Source organism: Bos javanicus, chromosome 7 (genome assembly GCF_032452875.1).
Source record: "Bos javanicus breed banteng chromosome 7, ARS-OSU_banteng_1.0, whole genome shotgun sequence".
In the NCBI taxonomy this organism is placed as follows: domain Eukaryota; kingdom Metazoa; phylum Chordata; class Mammalia; order Artiodactyla; family Bovidae; genus Bos; species Bos javanicus.
This window is the reverse complement of record NC_083874.1, coordinates 20933326-20952818: the sequence shown is the minus strand read 5'-3', so window position 1 is coordinate 20952818 and position 19493 is coordinate 20933326. Positions and strand designations below refer to the sequence as shown.

Genomic DNA, 19493 nt, shown 5'->3' with positions numbered 1-19493 from the left:
AGAACTTCTTGGAGACACCTCCCTGACCAGGTTCTGTATGCTGGGGGCTCAGCTCGGAGCCTGGTCGCTGTCTGCTCTCAGTCATGGGGGGTAAACACAGCTCAACCCACTGACCAGTAGCTGGCCATGGGCAGTTCTGGATCCTGGCATTCTCAGCCCAGAATTGCTCGTCTGTGTCACACACGAGAGAGTTGCCATGTGGCAAAGACCCAGATTTGGAAACCCTGAGGCTCTTCTAGCCTCAAGAAATCAGAGCCTAGGGCTTCCCTGGTGGTCTAGTGGTTAAGAATCTGCCTGCCAATGCAGGGGACACCAGTTCGATCCCTGGTCTGGGAAGATCCCACATGGTGTGGGGCAACTAAGCCCATGAGCTGCAACAACTGAACCTGCATACCCTAGAGCTTGTCTTGGCAACAAGAGAAGCCACCATAAATGAGAAGCCTGAGCATGGCAACTAGAGAAAGCCCTTGGTAGCAACGAAGACCCAGTGCAGCCATAAATAAATAAATAACATTTTTTTAAAAAAAGAAAACAGTTTAAATAATGACATACTGGCCCCACAAATAGTGAGGACCCTTAAGTGTTTTTCTGGAACTCTCTTGCTTTTTCCATGTTGGCTTAAAACTCAACATTCAAGAAATAAAGATCATGACATCCGGTCCCATCACTTTATGGCATATAGATGGGGAAACAATGGAAAAGTGAGAGACTTTATTTTTGGGGGGGCTCCCAAATCACTGCAGATGGTGACTGTAGCCATGAGATCAAAAGATGCTCGCTCCTTGGAAGAAAAGCTATGACCAACCTAGATAGCGTGTTAAAAAGAAGAGACATTGCTAACAAAGGTCCATCTAGTCAAGGCTATGGCTTTTCTAGTAGTTATGGATGGATGTGAGAGTTGGACTGTGAAGAAGGCTGAGTGCCGAAGAATTGATGCTTTTGAACTGTGGTGTTGGAGAAGACTCTTGAGAGTCCCTTGGACTGCAAGGAGATCCAACCAGTCCATTCTGAAGGAGATCAGTCCTGGGTGTTGTTTGGAAGGAATGATGCTAAAGCTAAAACTCCAGTACTTTGGCCACCTCAAGCGAAGAGTTGACTCATTGGAAAAGACTGTGATGCTGGGAGGGATTGGGGGCAGGAGGAGAAGGGGACGACAGAGGATGAGATGGCTGGATGGCATCACCAACTCGATGGACGTGAGTTTGAGTGAACTTCGGGAGTTGGTGATGGACAGGGAGGCCTGCTGCTGCTGCTACTGCTGCTGCTAAATCGCTTCAGTCGTGTCTGACTCTGTGCGACCCCATAGATGGCAGCCCACCAGGCTCTGCCATCCCTGGGATTCTCCAGGCAAGAACACTGGAGTGGGTTGCCATTTCCTTCTCCTGCTGCAATTCATGGAGTTGCAAAGAGTTGGACACAGCTGAGCGACTGAACTGAAGTGGACTGCACGGAGATCAAACTAATCAATCCTAAAGGAAATCAACCTTGAATATTCATTGGAAGGACTGATGCTGAAGCTGAAGCTCCAATACTTTGGCCACCTGATACTAAGAACTGACTCACCGGAAAAAACCCTGGTGCTGGGAAAGAGTGAAGGCAGAAGGAGAAGACAACAACAGACAAGGAGATAGTTACATCGATGACTCGATCACTGACTCGATGGACATGAGTTGAGCAAGCTCCAGGAGTTGGTTATGGACAGGGAAGTCTGGTGTGCTGCAGTCCGTGGGGTTGCAAAGAGTAGGGCATGACTGAGTGACTGAACTGAACTAAGATGGGTGAGAGCAAACCCTGGAAATAAAAGAAACATTGAAAGCAATTAGAAAGTTAAGTACAAATTCATCTGCTTTTTGTCTTCACCATGTGACAATTCTAAACAGTATCATCGATTAAATATTCTTCCCCTGAGAAATTTCTTCAGTTGACCTAACACTTGTTATTATTACAGTCTTTGTTGAGTTTTTCTTTAAAAAAAAAAAAAAGATTTTAAAAGAATTTATTTATTTATTTTTGGCTGCACTAGGTCTTCATTGCTGCAAGCAGGCTTTTAAAAGATTCGGCAAGCCAGAGACTACTCTCTAGTTGAGGTGCACAGACTTCTCATTGTGGTGGCTTCTTTTGTTTCCGAGCACAGGCTCTAGGGTGCACAGGCTTCAGTAGTTTTGGAGTGTGGGCTCAGTAGTTGTAACACATGGGCTTAGCTGCCCTGTGGCACGTGGAATCTTTCCTGACCAGGGGTCAAACCCATGTCCTCTGCGTTGGCAGGTGAATTCTTAACCACTGGACCACCAGGGAAGTCCTAAGTAATTTTCGATGTGGACCACTTTTTAAAGTCTTTATTGAGTTTATCTTAACATTGCTTCTGTTCTTTGTGTTGATTTTTTGGCTCTGAGGCACGTGGGCTCTTAGCTATAAGACCAGGGAATGGAACCTGTACCCTGTGCATTGGAACGTGAAGCCTTAAGCACTGAACTGCCAGGGCAACTCCTCTGTTGAGTCTTGATAATTGTACATAGGGATGCTGAAAATTAGATGTTTGTATTACAGATGCTGTATAAGTAAATAATAAATTCTTCATTCAACAGAAAAGGGAATTTGAAAACACACAGGGACTCAGCCACAGGCTTTGGAGAGTAAATTTCTATCAGTTTTGTAATATTTCAAGGTCCCTTTGTGGAAAGTTTGTGTCTCTAACCCCAGTGGACACAGTACTGTAGATTGGAAGTAAAAATGAGATAAAACTGAGAGGCAGGGATTGTAAAGACAAAGAAGCAAGTAGCTACTTCATTCCGTGTAACTCTTTGGAGACTTTATTTGTGCCTAAAACATAAAAACATGAAACAAAGTGGGGCTTGAAAGAATAATATTTATGCTTGGGGCAAAATTTAAATCATACGTGAAATATCTCTGTGATTTTATCCTCAAGGAAAAGTATTTTTGCTGAAGTCCAGATGGTATATGAAATATTTTACTAAATTTGAATATTATCTTTACCATTTAAAGTTCTTTTTTAACTGTAAATTGTTTCAACATGTGAAAGATCGGATCCAGAAAATCATTATTAAGATCGATAAATATCAGGTTACTAAAAATTATTCTTTCCTATAAGGGGACGGGGCGCTAGGACGTCTCCTCCAAATATAAGTGGCCTTTGTCGCCCAGAGCCGGCTCCAGGAGAAGGGACCCTGACTAGGGCGACGTGGACCACTGTGGAGACGTGGCCCCCGTAAGATTCCGACCCCACCCCCACCTCCACCTCCACCTCCACCCCAAAAGCCAGCGCAGAGGTGGGCCGTGGTCTCTAGGCCCGGCTGTGGGGGGGGGGGCGGGGCGAGGTGCGCGCCCCGCGCGTTCCAGACGCCACGGCGGCCCCGCCTCCTCCGCGCGTCCGCAGAGCTTGGCAACGGAACGGGGCGGGACCCGAAGCATTCTTCCAATCCAAGGCACCGCCCCAACTCGTGTACCTCGCCGCTTGCCAATCAGACGCCGAGAGGGGCGGGCACACCTGGGTTTCCCGGTGGCTCCGCACCCTCGTGCGGCCGCGTTCTCGCGGCGTGGGGGCGTGGCCTGAGTGCGTTGTCTATAAAGGTGGGCGGCGACGGCGGCGCCATTTTGCGAACGGCGAGCAGCGGCGGCGGCGCGGAGAAGCGCAGCGGAGGTTTTGCTGGTTTCGGACCCCAGCGGCCGGATGGTGAAATCCTCCCTGCAGCGGATCCTCAACAGCCACTGCTTCGCCAGAGAGAAGGAAGGGGATAAACCCAGCTCCACCGTCCACGCCACCCGCACCATGCCGCTCCTTAGCCTGCACAGCCGCGGAGGCCGCAGCAGTGAGAGGTAAGCGCCCCGCCCCCGCCCGAAGCTTCCAGAAGCGGCGCCGCGCAGGCCCGCAGGGGGCAGGCCTCGGGGCGCCGCGGAAGTCCGGGGAGCGCGAGGTCCGCCCCTTTGTCGAGGCCACAATCGTACTGGGGGCGGGGTGGGGGCGGGGCGGGCCCGAAGCGGGCGGAGGGGCCTCTGATTGGATTGAGGGGCTTCCAGGGTACCTGGTCGAATTGAGGTGTGGGGCGGGGGCAAACACGGCGGTTTCCGTTTGGATTGGGGAAGCTTCCAGGGTCCCTGGTTGGGTTTGGGGGACACCAGAGTTAACGGCCCGTTTTAGAGGCGCGAGGGTCGGGTTTGCGGGGTGGCTAGACTTGAGGGGCGAGGTCAGGCCCACGGATCCGGGGAATGTGGAGTTTGCGGGCGGACAAGCCCAGCGGAGTAGCCTTTCCCACGGGACGGCGGCCGCCCTGGCGATCTCTTTATAGCCCCGAGGACGCGCGGAGTCGGATAGCGCCACGTAGACGGCGCCCGGGGCCCTTATCAGGGTGAATGCCGGATCGCCCTTCCCCCGGAGGACTGCTGTGCCAGGAGTGGTTGTGGCTAGGGACGGGGGTTCAGGGGGGCCGCGCTCGGCGCGGAGCGCGAGCTCTTTGATGACGGGGACCCCGGATGGGAACCGAGGAAAATGGAGGCGACTTTGGGGCTTGTTTACGCTGCTCAGCAAATGGCTGCTGGCATTGCCGGCTGCGCGATTGTGAAAATCTCCCCCGGGGCCGAGGGCCCTTTGCCGAGATGACGCAACCGGAGGCCGCGGGGAGCGCGCGGGAGGGCGTCTCCGCGGGCCGGGCCTCGCAGCACCGGCGGGGGCACTGATCGGGCTCCACGTCTCCAGGCAAGTGAAGGGATCGCCTCAGGGACAGCTTCTGCGGACGGACAGGTCAGATCCCTAAGAAAAGCTTACTGGAGCTTCAGGTCGGCTACAGACTGCACAGTGGGAAAGGGGAAGCTGGAGCGCTGGGCTTAGAAATGGGAAGTAGAACTTGACGCAGGATTGGGTGGGGCGGCACTTCGTGCCAGTCGTGAGATGGTTAAAGGGCAAAAGCGCCCCCCGACCCCGGGAACAGGTGGGTCTTTAAGCAGCGTATCACCTGAGGCGTCTGGTTTGAGTGGCCACTTGTTTCTGTGATTGTTTTAGCTGCCCCGCCGCCGGATGTTGATTTTTGCGCTCAGTGTGAACATTGCCCTTGGAAAAGGGAGACAAGGTCCCTGGTGGACTTGGGCTCTGGAAGGCCTTGACCTTCAGTTTGGCCGTATTGGGACCCCAGGCCCTGTTGGCAAAGCCCGCGGGGTCTCCTTCCAGTGCTGCTCACCTGCTGTCTCCTCCAGTTCCAGGGTCTCCATCAACTGCTGTAGTAACCTGGGTCCAGGGCCTCGGTGGTGCTCCTGATGTCCCTCACCCACCCCTGAAGATCCCAGGTGGGCGAGGGAATAGTCAGAGGGATCACAATCTTTCAGCTAATTTATTTTACTCTGTAAGTATGCTCCTTCCTCTGGACTCCTGGGGACCTGAGCTGGGGGGAATGTGGTCAGACCCAGAGCGCCTGCCTCTGAGCAGACGGCAATCATTTGTGCACTTGTCATGTGCTGGGAGCTCTCTTTCTGGTTTTACCCAGTGCTCTGAGCTCAAGATAGAAGGAACAAAGGTGCGAGGCACTGCCCAGGCAGCTCCTGATAGCACCTTAGCCTGGAGCTCTCTGTGGTCTTGGGCAGAGCTGCTGCTGCTCAGAGGCCTCCGTAGCCAACATCAGCACTGGGTTGTGGGGGTGTGTGAAAGGTCATTTCGGTGCTTTTCTGGGTTGTCAGGGTAGCCAAGGGAAAGATCCCCAACCTGTGAAGGTTGGTGTTTATGGTTGAATGTGATTTTTTTCCCCTGCAGGATAATCGGCTGAATGTAACAGAGGAACTAACGTCTAATAACAAGACGAGGATTTTTAATGTCCAGTCCAGGCTCACAGAGGCCAAACATATTAACTGGAGAGCGGTGCTGAGCAACAGCTGCCTCTACGTCGAGATCCCGGGCGGCGCTCTGCCCGAGGGGAGCAAAGACAGGTGAGGGCCAGCCTCTGTGCGAGGAAGAGGGAGGCCTGAGCCAGGGGACAGGTGGGTGGTTCATGTTCAGCCTGCATGAGGAGGAGGGAGGCCTGAGCCAGGGGACGGACGGGTGGTTCATGTTCAGCCTGCACACGAGGTTCATGTTCTGGGAACCAGTGGACCAGCTGTTAGCACCCGAGGGGTGAGGGGAGGGGGTGTTACTGCTGGCCTCAGGTAGATGGGGCCAGGGCCACCCCATGGTGTCTAGGAATGTCCCCTTGAGTGATGTGGCTCCAGTGTAAGCAGTGCTGGAGGTGACCCTGGATTAGACCTGGGAGAGATTGGTGTTCAGACAGGAGTGGAAGAATCAGGCTGGGGCCCCGGTAGGGGTGCGGGCGGGCAGCTCCTGATGCTGGAACTTTAGCTTCGCAGTTCTTCTTGAGTTTGCTGAAGAGCAGCTCCATGTTGACCACGTCTTCATTTGCTTCCACAAGAACCGCGATGATCGAGGTAGGTTGACTGCCTTCCTCAGATTCTCCAGGGGGTGAGAGGAGCGGGGAGGCCAGGCAAGGAGGTGGAGCCCATGGAGTCCAGGACTCAGGCCTTGGTCTCCAGACCCTGGGCCCTGAGTGTGGACAGGAGTTCTGACTTAATTGTATCTCTTCTGTGTCTCTTCTGCAGCCGCCTTGCTCCGTACCTTCAGCTTTTTGGGCTTTGAGATTGTGAGACCGGGGCATCCCCTTGTCCCCAAGAGACCCGACGCTTGCTTCATGGCCTACACGTTTGAGAGAGAGTCCTCGGGTGAGGAGGAGTAGTGTGACGACCCTGGGGCCACTCAGGGGCCTCAGTTGCAGTCCCTTGCGTGTGTGCTTTGCGCCGTGCCTGGTGCGGGTGGTGTGATCAACTGCGCTGACCTGCGTCAGCCTGCTCACCTGCTGGTTTGTCCGCATGTTGTAATTGTGCAAATAAACGCTCACTCCAAATTAGCCGTGTATTTCTTGAAGTTTAATATTGTGTTTGTGATACTGAAGTATTTGCTTTAATTCTAAATAAAAGTTTATATTTTACTTTTTTATTGCTGGTTTAAGATGATTCAGATTATCCTTGTACTTTGAGGAGTTTCTTATTTGAAAGTCTTTTTGGAACAGTCTTAGTTCTCTTAACTTGGAAAGATAGGTATTAATCTACCGTTCTATTGCTCTCAGAAATCCAAATAAAAGTGATTATCCCTCTTAAGACCTGTGTTGGCTCGATGGTGTTGATGGGCTCTGGGGCCAAGGGAGTAGGGGCCTTGGGCTTGCCAGGGGCTGAGGGAGGTGCGCAAGCAACAGTCTTGAGCCAAGTAAGGGCCTGGTGTCACTCTGGCCACAGCCAGCTCAACCCAGAGCTCCAGCTGGGTACCTCCATACCTCATCTTCCTGCCACCCCTGGGCAGATGGTAGCCCGCCCCACCCTGCCTGCCACTCCCCTTTCCCCAGAGCCCTTCCCTGGGGTGACTGAGGCAGGCTGGAGTGGCCTGGTTCCAGGCTGAAGCTGTTTACTGGGCCTTGAGAAGTGGACCAGGGCAGGGCCTAAGTGGGGCTTTCCCAGGGGGGAAGGGGAAGGAAGGGGTGGGTGTTTGGCTGTGGGCATCCTCAGCCCTCATGGTGTCTTGCTGGGGAGGGAGCTCTGCTGGTGGGCCTTCTGGCCAGAGCAGAGGTGGGGTCTGAGGAAGTCAGAAGGCAAAGACCCTGCAGTGGTGTGGGTGCTGTGCTTAGTTGCCCAGCTGTCATGGGGTACAACTGTGTGACCCCATGGGAGACCCTCTGCTAGACTCCTCTGTTCATAGGGATTCTCCAGGCAAGAATACTGGAGTGGGTTGCCATGCCCTTCTTCAAGGGATCTTCCCTACCTAGGGGTTGAACCAAGGTCTCCCACATCGTGGGCAGATTCTTTACCATTTGAGCCACCAGGGAAGGGTGGAGGTAAGTGGGTGGCTGAAGGCTGAAGACAGCAGCCCTGCAGCGCCACCTGCTGGCTGAATCTGGGGTTGTGCCCTGCAGGTTGACAAATAGGTTGCAAAGCAGGTATCTTAGAAGAGTTCAGAGGGATTCAAGTATATCTGGGGGCTGGGTGGGATATTCGGTTACCTGGTTGATGATGGAGTCGGCTTTCAAAGGTCTGAAGAGAGGGCTGGACACACTCCAGTCTGTGGGCAGGGCACAGGCAGAGAAAGGGCTTTGGGGTTGGGGTGCTGGAGGACGTACAGGAGTCTGAAGCAGAGCATAGAGGGGAGATACATCAGCAGAAGGAACAATGGGTAAGGTCTGGAGGCCAGAAAGCACCTACATAGAGGGGTGATGTGGCAGGAGAGGGCCGGACAGCATGCGGAGCCTTCAGACGAACCCCTTGTGTTTTGAAGGCACTAGGGAGCCATGGGAGAGGTCTGAGCAGGAGAGGAACCAGGTCATACCTGGGGTTAGAAAGTTCCCCCCAGCATTGCCATGGCTGGTAAAGGGGTATGACGAGATCCTGGACAAGGGCATTGAGACCCCTCAGAGCTCCTGTATCTACTTTTCAGAGGTACAAATTGAAACTTCCTCCTCATTCTCTCCCTTAGGTCCCTGATGAGGCTGTAAACAACTTTGTTTATTCTATCATTCTATGCTATTAAACACATAGTGTGTGTTAAGTATGGGCAGGGCCTCAGAACTCAACCTGATGGGTGAGATGAACAGGTGACAAAGAGATGAATGAATAAATGCAGGTGGTTACAAGTGCTTTGGTGGGAAGCAGGGCCAGGAGCTGGAGAGCGCCCAGGAGGGTCAACTTTATTTGCTTAAAAGAGGTGAGATTCAGCAAGTCCGGCAGAGGAAACAGCCAGTGCAAAGATTTGGTGGCTGGACAGAATTTAGTGTCACAGAGGGGGAGCAAGGAGGCCATAGTGGGTGGAGGGAGTAGGGGGGTGGGCATGGGAACCAGGGGAGCATATGGGCAGGTGAGCTCAGGCCCTGCTGGGGTGGGCTGGCTGTCTCAGGTTCCAGGGACCTCTCTCCCCACGGAAGCCCCCAGCAGTTCTTGACAAGCTGTTGACAGTTCACACCACCATCCTCAGCACAAGGGCAGGCTCCAGGGCCTTTGGGAGGAGTGTCCACATTGCCACGGACACAGTGACCATCAGACCGTAGTACCACAAGGGCACCTGGTTTCTACTGGAAGGTGGTGGGAAGAATTCCAATCACTGGGAGAGGCATGAACTGGCAGTGATCGCACACCAGGATGGGCTGCTCTGAAAGCCTCTACGAGCACTGGTCATTAGGTCCCAGCCCTGGAAGGGGGGCAACTGCATACTTGGGGGTAGTAAGAGTGATTGGGCCTAATTTCCCAACTGCATTCTCTGCTGGCCTGTTGGTCCCTTCTGAAAGGGGGCATCCACCCTGTGATGGATTCACCAGCCACCAGTTCCAGCCCTGGGAGGTTGAGGGGGGGGCGGGGCCTGCCACTTGGAGGGGTCCTGGAACAGGTGCATCACTCACGGGCAGGGTCAGTCCCACAGCAGACTGAGGGCGAGGTCCACTGAGGCCGCTGTGGCCTCCATCAGATATTCACAGCAGAGCCAGTCCTCCAGACCGGGCACCTCCCCACCCACAGCCCGCTCAGCCAGGTGCAGGACCAGCATGGTTCGGCGCACCTGCAGCCAGGACCCCAGTGGGGTTCCGTGGCTGCGCAGCTCTGGTCCGGGCCCCCAGAGCAGCGCCTGCAGCGCGCCGCGTGTCCGGGCCGCTGAGGGCCGCACACGGGTCAGCTGGGCCGCCAGGCGCTCCAGGCCTGCGGCCACGGGTGTGGCCAAGGGCGCTCCAGGGCCAAGCAGCTCTCGGAACAGGCGGCTCAGCTGCCGCGCGTGGATGCCGGGGGTGCCGGGAGGCCGCGGGCGAACGCGTCCAAAGTCTGCCAGCAGCAGGCGCGGGGGCCCGGTGGCCATGCAGCCCCGAGGCGCCACCAGCAGCATGTTCTCAGGCCGCAGCTCGGCCAGGGCCACGCCCCGTGCCTCCAGGCGCTCTAGGGCAGCGCTCAGCTGCAGCAGCAGCAGGGCCACAGTTTTCGTGAACTCCTCCGGTGGCCGAGCACCTGCCTCCACAAGCCACTGGGCCACAGTGAGCTCTGGCACCTCGGCCACCAGCACCACGCAGCCGCTCCAGGGCGCCTCAGGCAGTGAACCCTCGGGCAACAGGCCACACAGCCCCTGGAGGTTGAAATGTGGGCGTAGAGAGACCTGTAGCTCCAGGCCCCAGGTGTGGGTCTCCTCAGCTCCTGGCTTGGGCACCTGTGGGACAGAGGGGGCCTTCAGAGCCTGACCACAGAGCCCCTCCACCCTGAAAACCAGCATAGCTTGCCCAGAGGCTCTACCTGTTCTGAAACCTTCCCACCCACCGCAACTTGCCCCACTATGGCTGATCACTCCAGAAGCAAGGTTCTTGTTAATTCAGATATTATTCGCCAACATGATTTAAGGAAAACTACACCTGGGAGGATGGTGCTATGGGTCTTCCCTGGTAGCTCAGTTGGTAAAGAATCTGCCTGCAATGTGGGAGACCCAGGTTTGACACCTGGGTCGAGGAAGATTCCCTGCAGAATGGAATGGCTACCACTCCAGTATTCTTGTCTGGAGAATCCCATGGACAGAGGAGCCTGGTGGGCCACAGTCCATGGGTTTTCAGAGTCAGACACGACTGAGTGACTAACACTAACAGTACGCCAGGGAGGAGGTGTTTAACGGTTAAAGTTTCCAGCCTGCCAAAGGGTGTCCATCACTTGTACTTGCCACTTGGTAAGGAGGAAGATGACAGCAAAGGAGCTGGAGCTGGGCTGTCAGTAGAAATACAGCTCAGGTCACAGTGTAATTCAAAATTTCCAGGAGCCACATTTTAAAAAGTGAAAAGAAACAGGTGAAAGTAACTCTTTCTTCTTCCTCTTCTTTTTAATATTCACTAGTTTAATTTTTTAGATTCTACATATAATTGAAAACATACAGGATTTGTCTTTTATTTCACTAAGTATAATACCCTCCTGTGGTGTTGGAGAAGACTCTTGAGAGTCCCTTGGACAGCAAGGAGATCAAACCAGTCAATCCTAAAGGAAATCAGTCCTGACTATTCACTGAAAGGACTGATGCTGATGCTGAAGCTCCAATACCTTGGCCACCTGATTCGAAGAACTGACTAATGAAAAAGACCCTGATGCTAGGAAAGATTAAAGGCAGGAGGAGAAGGAGACAACAGAGGATGAGACGGTTGGATGGCATCACTGACTCGGTGGACATGAGTGTGAGCAAGCTCCAGGAGTTGGTGATGAACAGGGAAGTCTGGCATGATGCAGTTCATGGATGGGGTCACAAAGAGTCAGATACAACTGAGCGACTGAACTGAACTGATAATACCCTCCAGGTTCATCTATGTTGCAAATGGCAAAATTACATTCTTTTTTATGGCAGATTAGTAGTAGTCCATTGTATATATATTCCACATCTTCTGTTGATGGACACTTAGGTTGCTTCCATGTCTTGGCTATTGTAAATAATGTTGCTGTGAACATTGGGGGCACATATATATTTTCTAATGAGTGTTTTTGTTTTTTTCTAGATATATACTCAGGATTAGAGTTGTGGATTATATGCAGTTCTATTTTTAGTTTTCTGAGGAACTTCTAAACTGTTTTCCACAGTGGCCACATCATTTTACATTCCCCGCAACAGTGTACAGGATTCTCTTTTCTCCACATCCTTGCCAACATTTGTTATCTGTGGTCTTTTTGATGATGGCCATTCTGACAAATGTGAGGTGATACCTCCTTATGGTTTTGCTTTACATTTCTCTGTTTAGTGATGTTGAGCATCTTTTCATTTGCTTGTTGACAGTCTGTATGTCTTCTCTGGAAAAATGTCTCTTCAGGTCTTCTGCCTAATTTTTCATTAGCTTTTTTTTTTTTTTAATGGAGTTGTATGAGCTTGAAAATAACTTTAATAATCTATTTTATTTAATCCAACATTCCCAGAATATTATCATTCAACAGGTCATCAATGAAAAAGATATTAATGAGATGTTTTTACACAATTGTTATTGATACTAAATCTTTGAGACCTGGTGTATATTTGGCACTCAGAGCACATCTCAGTCAGGACCAACCCCATTTCAAGTGCTCAGAAGTCACCCATGGCCAGCAGCTGCAGTACTGGTCAGCAAAGCTCCTTCTAGAAAGTAGGAGAACATCAACTCCGGAGATTACATTTGAATCACTTTGGGGCAGGAGTTAAAAAGCACAGGTGCTGAAGTAGGGCACTGGGAGTGTGTATTTTAAAAATAAAGTCCCTTGGGACTTCTCTGGTGGTCCAGTGGTTAGGACTCCAAGCTTCCAGTGCAGGAGGTTCGGGTTCAATTCCTGGTTGGGGAACTAAGATCCCCCATGCCATGTGGCACGGCCAAAAAACCCCCAAAACAACCAACACGACAACTCTCCAGGGGCCTCTAAGATGGAACCAGGATCAAGCTGTCAATGAAAGAACTCACAGCTAGCAACAACTTACTCCCTCCACACTCCCATCTGTAAAATGGGTTCATAATAGCACAATCTGTCAAATAGGTGAGGTTCCTCCAAAATGGTGACATATCTGACTCTTGGTGGTCACATTTATTTGACAGGAATCTTTTTTTTTCTTGGTGGTGCATAAAACAGAAGCACCTTATAATAAAATATGGTAATGCTTGCATGAGGATTAGCTGAATGAAAGTGTTTAAATCTCCTTAGAACAGCACAGGACATGAAGGAACAGTGCTCAGTACATTTTGTTGAAGATGTTGATGATGGAAAGTGGTATCTATCAGCTGGCAGTGGGTTTCTAGCGTCAGAATTTACTGGGTAGTGAGTTCAAAGGCAGACTCCTGGGGACTTCCAGTGTTTAAGACTCCTAGCTTCTACTACAGGCGGTGCGGGTTCAATCCCTGGTTGGGGAACTAATATCCCACATGTCCCGTGGCAGGAGAAAAAAAAAAAAAGAAAGCAGACTCCTGAGCCCCTGAGAGGCGTGGGGAGATTTTAACAAGACTCCCGGGTGACTCGAATGTAGGTGGCCCCACACCTTAGAAACGTGATTCCTAGGACTAACGGTGTTAGTTGCAAAATAAGCAATTAGGCCCGAGAAGAAAAGGGCCCTAGGTTATGCCTTGGAGGGGAAATTGGGGAAACCTCCGAGGGGCGGGGCGGGGGCGGGGCTCACCTTGGCAGCCAGGAGGTGCCACGCCTCCTCATGCACGCGCACCACGCGGTAGTAGAGGGCGTCCCCGCTCTCCACACAGGGCGAGCTGTCCAGGAGGCGAAAGCCGTGCTCTGGCCGGCAGGGGCCTGGGCGGCCCCCCAGGAGCCGGGTGTGAAGCCGGGCGTGCACGGAGCGGAGACCCTCCAGCTGCCGGGCCTCTAGAGCTGCGTGCACGGCCTCCGGGTGGTGCAGATCGTGGAGGGAGAGGCCCAGTTCGGTGTCCAGCGAACTGAAGGATGGCTCTGCAGGCGGCTGGGCTGGCCTCGCCCTGTCGTCGCCTGCCTGGCTCTCATCCACACTGCGGGACCCCACAAGGGGCTTCCGAGGCGGCCCTGCTCGAGTGAGGCTGGGGCTGGAGGCTTTGTGGGTGGGCAGCGATTGGGTCCTGGTGAGGGTCTTCTTGGGCAGGGGTGGGGGCAGGGGCTGCGGGTCAGTTGCGGGGGGCTCAGATGTCCGTGGGCGGCAGGCCTTGGAGGGCATCAGGTGGGTGCGGACCTCACCTGGACGGGGGGAAGCAGTGGGGGAAGGGCGTGAGGACACGGGAAGTGGGTGCCCAGGACTCTACCCTAGGCCGTAATTCCTTCATCTCTAAAATGGAAAAAATGGGGACTTCTCTGGTGGTGCAGTGGTTAAAACTCCGTGTTGCTCCTGCAGGGGGCGCTGGTTCCATCCCTGAGCGGGAAATAAGATTCCCACATGCAACGGAAGTGGGATGGGGTAGCCAAAAAAATGTTGTTTTGACTGGAAAAAAATAGGGGGTTCCTAGGTGGTCCAGCGGTTAGGACTCAGCGCTCTCACTGCTGGGGCCGGGGTTCAATCCCTGGTCAGGAAACTGAGATCTCACAAAACCGCACTGCACCGCCAAAAAAAGAAAATACCAACGTTCAACTACCTTATGCCCTACGAGTTAAGGATGCCATCTCCAATTTGCAAATAAGGAAACAAAGCTTCAGAGGAGTGACCAGTCAGTGGCAGAGAAACATCCGGCCCCCACTTTCCTGTGTGGTTCTGGGCAGGTGACTGAGCCTCTCTGAGCTCCAGTTTCCTCATTTTTAGAAGCTGGCGATCCATTTTTTTTTTTTTAAACAATGAGTTTAATTAAAATAGTTAAAAAGCTGCTATAGGGGACTTCCCTGGTGGTCCAGTGGCTAAGACTCTGTGCTCCCAATGCAGGGGGCCCAGAACTAGCCAGAGAACTAGCTCCCGCATGTCGCAACTACAACCCAGCACAACCAAATAAATAAATATTTTTTAAAAGCTGCTATAATTGAGTTAAATGATTCCTTAGATGGTAATGAAAGACCCAACCTTCCTGTTCTGGCTGCCCTACCGGCCACCTGTCCCACCGCCCACCCAAGGCCCCTCCCAGGCTCTCACCAAGGTTGCTGTAGGTGTGCTGTGCTGAACAGGTGGGGGTGTTGGCCCCAGGCATCTTGGTGGGTGGCTCCAGGTTGCTCATGCTGCTGGGGGAAGGTCAGAGTGGATGGCATGTGTGTGAGGGCCCCCCCTGCTGTGTGGCCCTTGGGAGGGTTGCTTGACCTCTCTGGGTGAATGTCGCCCATCAACCTTTCAGGGCCGCAGAAAGGACCTTGAACTCTTATGATAGAGACAAAATGTCCAGCTGGGAGGGCAAGACATCTAGGGGGCAGGGGTAGCATCTGGGATACGGTGACAATACCCAGGGACCCATACTTAGGCCTTGTCCGCAGAGCTCAGCCCCCTCAAGTGGTCGCCAACAGCAGCCTGACCCCTAGCCCTGCCCCACCTAGATTCTAGGTCACCCCAGCCTTGAAAAGCACCTGCTTCCACCCAGCCCCCGCCTCAGCCCCCCTCCAGGAGCGCCCTACCTTCAGGACTGGCTTGACCTCGGGGCAGGAGGGCCCTTGAGGACCAACTCCCAATAGCTGCAGCTCCTGGCCTCCCGGACTGTCTGACCGGTCCCTGCAGTGAACCGGAAACGCCAGGGCAACTGTTAGACCACAGGCCCAGACGGGAGGGGGCCTTTCTGCAGTACTTCCCCATGAAGGCTGCTGGGCTCCAGGACTGAAAGCTGATGGGAGGAGAAGGGAAGACGGGCCGAGATCCCAAAGGTTACACGAGTTGGGCGGCCGAGAGGACCGAGCCCTGAGAGGTTGAAGGGAATCAAGGCTTTTAAGACCCCCCACCTTTGGGGAGGCAGGGAACCTCAGAAGTGAAGGTTCAAGGAGAAATTCAGCCAGATGACTTTTCCTCTGTGGTTTTCACTTCCTCCAAAGCCACTTCCCCTTCTGCAGGATCATCTGAGAAGCCCCCAGAATGCATGCCCCCACTCCCCACCCATCCCAGGACCTTGGCACGTACTGCTCCATTTGAGCCCCAGTTCTGTAATTTGCTCTGTGACTTTGGGCCAGTCACCACTCCTGTGTTCCAGCAAATAGAGAAAAATGGCTCCTGTTTGCTGTCTCCAGCCACACTAGTTGGATTTGTTTTTTAAATTTAGTCAAGTCACTTCCCTTTCCCCCAACACCTTAATGCATTGATTTAGAAAAAGACATTTGATAATAGAATTACCATACATGGAAAATCAAGAAATGGTGAAAATCCAGGGAAAGCCAGACAGTGTGAAATTCTAGCTTAAGTACATGCTGTCTAAACTGTCTGGGGGCCTGAGGCTTACCTTACCTGCTCGGAGGCGTGAGTGGCATCTCTCTGAAACCCAGCCTCTTCCCCTCTGTAGAGGAAGAACCAAGAAGTCACTGCGGTTGAGAAGATGCAAAGACATTTTTGTTTTGTAGTCAGAGCATCTTCCATGCTGAGTTTGTCCTGCCCCATCTCATTTCCCTTAGAGGGCTAGAGTCCACGCAGGGTCACACAGCAGGTCCAGGATGGGCTGAGAGGTCTACAGGCCGTTACTGGGTGCCCCCTGGGTGTGGGGAAGGAGACAAATCCATCTCATGGAATCCCCCACATTTGGGGCCACACTGACCTGCTGACCTTCAGCATTTCCAGTGTGAGGGTCTGTGACTTCTGGCACTCAGCTTCTGTAATTCACAGAATGGATGTTCTCTACCTTTAATCCATGGGGCAGCCTGTGATTTGGGTGGATTTCAGAATCATGCAGTGGGAGGACCGTGAGCTTGCAGAAGGGTCTGTGAATTATGCCGGACAAGGATTCCACAAATCCCAGCCTGTTTCAGGCGGACCAGAAGGGACCAAAGGTACTGAGGAAATGGCCTCCTCACTGCCCAAACCCCTGCTGATTACCAGTTCTTATTCTTCCCTTCATAAGACCCTGGGGCAGCGGGAGGGGTAGTCACCCAGCCAGGCCTTGGCTCCAATCCAGGATTAATTAGGGTGAGGCAAGCAAGACACTCATTTTAGGCACAGAATTTAAGGTGATGCCAAAAAAACAAAACAGCCCAGTAATCAAGATAAATAACGTTTTTGTTGTTGCTGTTCGTCACTAAGTCGGGTCTGACTCTTTGCAACCCTATGGACTGCAGCACGCCAGGCTTCCCTGTCCTTCACTATCTCCCTGATGTTGCTCAGATTCATGTCCATTGAGTTGGTGATGCTATCTAAACATCTCGTCCTGTCGCTCCCTTCTCCTCCTGCCTTCAATCTTTCCCAGGATCAGGATCTTTTCCAATGAGTCTGCTCTTCCCATCAGGTGGCCAAAGTATTGAAGCTTCGGCTTCAGCAGCAGTCCTTCCAATGAATATTCAGGGTTGATTTCCTTTAGGATTATCTGGTTTGATCTCTTTGTTGTCCAAGGGACTCTCAACAGTCTTTTCCAGCACCACAATTCAAAGGCATCAGTTCTTTGGTGCTCAGCCTTCTTTATGGTCCAACTCTCACATCCATACATGACTACTGGAAAAACCATAGCTTTGACTATAGGCACTTTTGTTGGCAGAGTGATGTCTTAAATAACATTGTAATATAATATTAAAAAAAAACTTATTTGCAGACTGTGGCCCTTGGGCTGGTGGCTATTTTTGTAAATAAAGTTTTGTTGGAATGAGGGCCAGCACAAGGGTGTGAGGAGTGAGGCAGGGTCATGCCAAGGCAGAATGGATCTTTATTCAAAAGGATGGTGTTCTGTCCGTTGTGGACTTGGGGCATGAATTGATTCCATTTGTTGATTATTGATCTTTAAAAAAAATTATTTTTATTTTGAAATTTTACTTGGCTGCGTCAGGTCTTGGTTGCAGCACACGGGTCTTCATTGCTTAATGTCGGGTCTTTTCTTGTGGCTCGTGGACTCTCTGGTTGTGATGTTCGTGTTCAGTAGTTTCGGCGTTCAGGCTTAGCTGCCCTGTGGCATGTGGGATCTTAGTTCCCTGACCAGGGATGGAACGTGCATCTCCTGCATTGCAAGGTAGATTCTTAACCACTGAACCACCAGGGAGATCCCTAGACTATTGATCTTGATGACTGAGATCTGGGCACCCCCTTAAATTTTATGCTCAGGGTTACTCACCTCACCCTGGGGTGGGGTAGGGGAAAGCTGGCAGAGGGGCCAGGGTGGAACAAACAGTGACACCCCCGGGGACTTCTCCACTCAGGACAGGCAGGGTTGGGGGGAACTAGTGTCTGGGACCCCCTCAAAAAGGCCCCCCCTTGGAGTGGGTGGGGGGCTTTGTGGTGAAGGAGAGCAGTTGCCTGCTAACATCTGTTCAGCACCCCAACATGCCCAACACCCCGTCGAGCCCCAATGGACAGTCCTCCCCTTCAGCCTAGAAATGGGGAATGCCTGCCTCAGCTCACCCTCAAATGTGACCTCCGTGTGTGTGACCCCCAAAGTGGCCCTGTCTGGCTACCCCAGCTCGGGGTCAGGCCCTCTGCAGATCCTAAAGCTGTTCTTCTATTTGAAGAGTATTTTTGGAGCACTGCAGGAGCTGAGGCCAAATTCCCTGCATCCCTGGCATTGCCCAGAGCAGGGTTCTGGATGCCAGATGCTCCCGAATTTTCCATGACTTGGCATTTCTGAGAAAAATGCCTCAGTTTTGGTGGCAGGCAGGGTTACAGTCCCCAAAGGCGTCCATCTCCAGGACCTGTGAACATGTTATGTGGCATGACAGGGGGAAATGAAGGTTGCAGATTAGATGAGGATGGGAGTGACCCTGGATTCCTTGGGGGGTCCTTATAAGAGGGATGGGGAGGGTCAGAGGCAGAGAAGACGGGAGATGCTGTGTTGCTGGCTGTGAGGATGGAAGACAAGGCTGTGAGCCAGGGATGCGGTGCCTCTAGAAGCTGGAAAAGGCAGGAGCCTCTGGCAGGAACCAACTCCAATCCATTTTAGACTTCTGAACCCCAGAGCTGTTGAATGACGAATCTCGGTTGTTGTAAGCCATTAAGTTTTGTCACAGCGGCTGTAGGAAGCTCATACAGTTCCCTGCATGAAAGAGGACCACAATCCTCCAGTTTATGGATGTGCACACTGCACAGAGAGGGGGCGTGACTTCCCCCAGGGCACACAGCACTCAGGCCGCAGACACCCCTCTGAGGGGCCCCGCCTTGGGTTTCTGGCCACCAACTGGATGAGGCCCCTTCTGTTGTCCTTGGACACCTGAGGAAGGAGTACCCCTCAGCTGCATCCCAAAGATAAGACAGGATTCAGGAAACCCTGGATCTTGTACCTGGTTTGAACCAGGGACTCAGGTGGCCCCTGTGGATGAGGAAACCGAGGCACAGGAGGAGGCAGTCTTTCACCTGCCTTTACTGCAGCACGATAGGGGAGATGAGGCCCCAAGGGAGGGTCCTACGGCCCAGCCTGCCCACTCCTTCCTGACTTCTTGGAAATCAGGCTTGGAGGGATTGCCCCAGAGTGCCCCCCACATTCCCTTTTCTGGTTCTGTCTCCTGCGGGGTAGGAAGGCAGTTTCTTCCCATGTTCAAATGAAGCACCTGAGGTCCTGGGACTGTTCTGTTGGTCCAGTGGCTAAGATTCTGCGCTTCCAATGCAGGGGACCCAGGTTCAATCCCTGGTCAGGGAACTAGATCCCATTTGCTGCAACTAAAGGTCTCGCTTGCTGCAATGAAGATGGAAGATTCCGCGTGCTGCCACCAAGACCTGGTGCAGCCCAATAAATAAATATTTTAAAAAAGAAAGAAACCAAGGCCCAGAGAGTGATCCTGGGGTGTGAGAGGCTGCCCTTGGCCATAGTTTCTGCTGGGTGCCCTCAGGCCACCTCCGTCCAGAAATATTAATGGCAGAGGCCTCCAGGGCCCAGCAGGGTTTGAGCCCTGACATCAGCCTCTGCTCTCTGCTGTCCCCATCCATCAGGAGCGGGGGGGGGGGGGGGGGGGGAGGG

At 52.9% G+C, this 19493-nt stretch overlaps 2 protein-coding genes and 1 long non-coding RNA gene across 4 annotated transcripts; 2 read left to right on the top strand and 1 right to left on the bottom strand.

Moving 5' to 3' along the window:
* Window positions 1–3602: 3602 nt before the first annotated feature.
* OAZ1 (ornithine decarboxylase antizyme 1) lies at window positions 3603–7146 on the top strand. Its single transcript, XM_061422786.1, is given in 6 exon segments — window positions 3603–3834; window positions 5206–5263; window positions 5265–5351; window positions 5756–5928; window positions 6335–6420; window positions 6592–7146. Coding segments are annotated over 6 exon segments (684 nt in total). The 5' UTR covers window positions 3603–3688; the 3' UTR covers window positions 6726–7146.
* LOC133250933 (uncharacterized) lies at window positions 3841–5196 on the top strand. The gene is made up of 2 exons (XR_009737455.1): window positions 3841–4054; window positions 4712–5196. It is a non-coding gene; the product is annotated as an uncharacterized LOC133250933 (long non-coding RNA).
* PEAK3 (PEAK family member 3) lies at window positions 6936–16010 on the bottom strand. Of its 2 annotated transcripts, none has more exons than XM_061422785.1 (4): window positions 15046–16010; window positions 14576–14658; window positions 13160–13698; window positions 6936–10213 (listed from the first exon to the last, which is right to left on the bottom strand). In XM_061422785.1, the coding sequence occupies exons 2-4, from the start codon at window positions 14655–14657 to the stop codon at window positions 9434–9436; spliced, it is 1401 nt and encodes a 466-aa protein (XP_061278769.1). In that variant the 5' UTR covers window position 14658; window positions 15046–16010; the 3' UTR covers window positions 6936–9433. The 2 variants fall into 2 exon arrangements, with proteins under 2 accessions (XP_061278769.1, XP_061278768.1); XM_061422784.1 differs by having other exon boundaries at window positions 14576–14661; window positions 15046–16009.
* Window positions 16011–19493: the final 3483 nt, after the last annotated feature.

What these genes read in the sequence shown, in the direction of transcription:
- PEAK3 (XM_061422785.1), bottom strand. Translation starts at nt 14,657, where the DNA reads ATGAGCAACCTGGAGCCACCCACCAAGATGCCTGGGGCCAACACCCCC. An exon ending in GCACACCTACAGCAACCTTG is followed by an intron (nt 13,699 to 14,575) that starts GTGAGAGCCTGG and finishes CCCCCCGTCCAG; the next exon opens with GTGAGGTCCGCACCCACCTG. An exon ending in GGCACCTCCTGGCTGCCAAG is followed by an intron (nt 10,214 to 13,159) that starts GTGAGCCCCGCC and finishes TCTGTCCCACAG; the next exon opens with GTGCCCAAGCCAGGAGCTGA.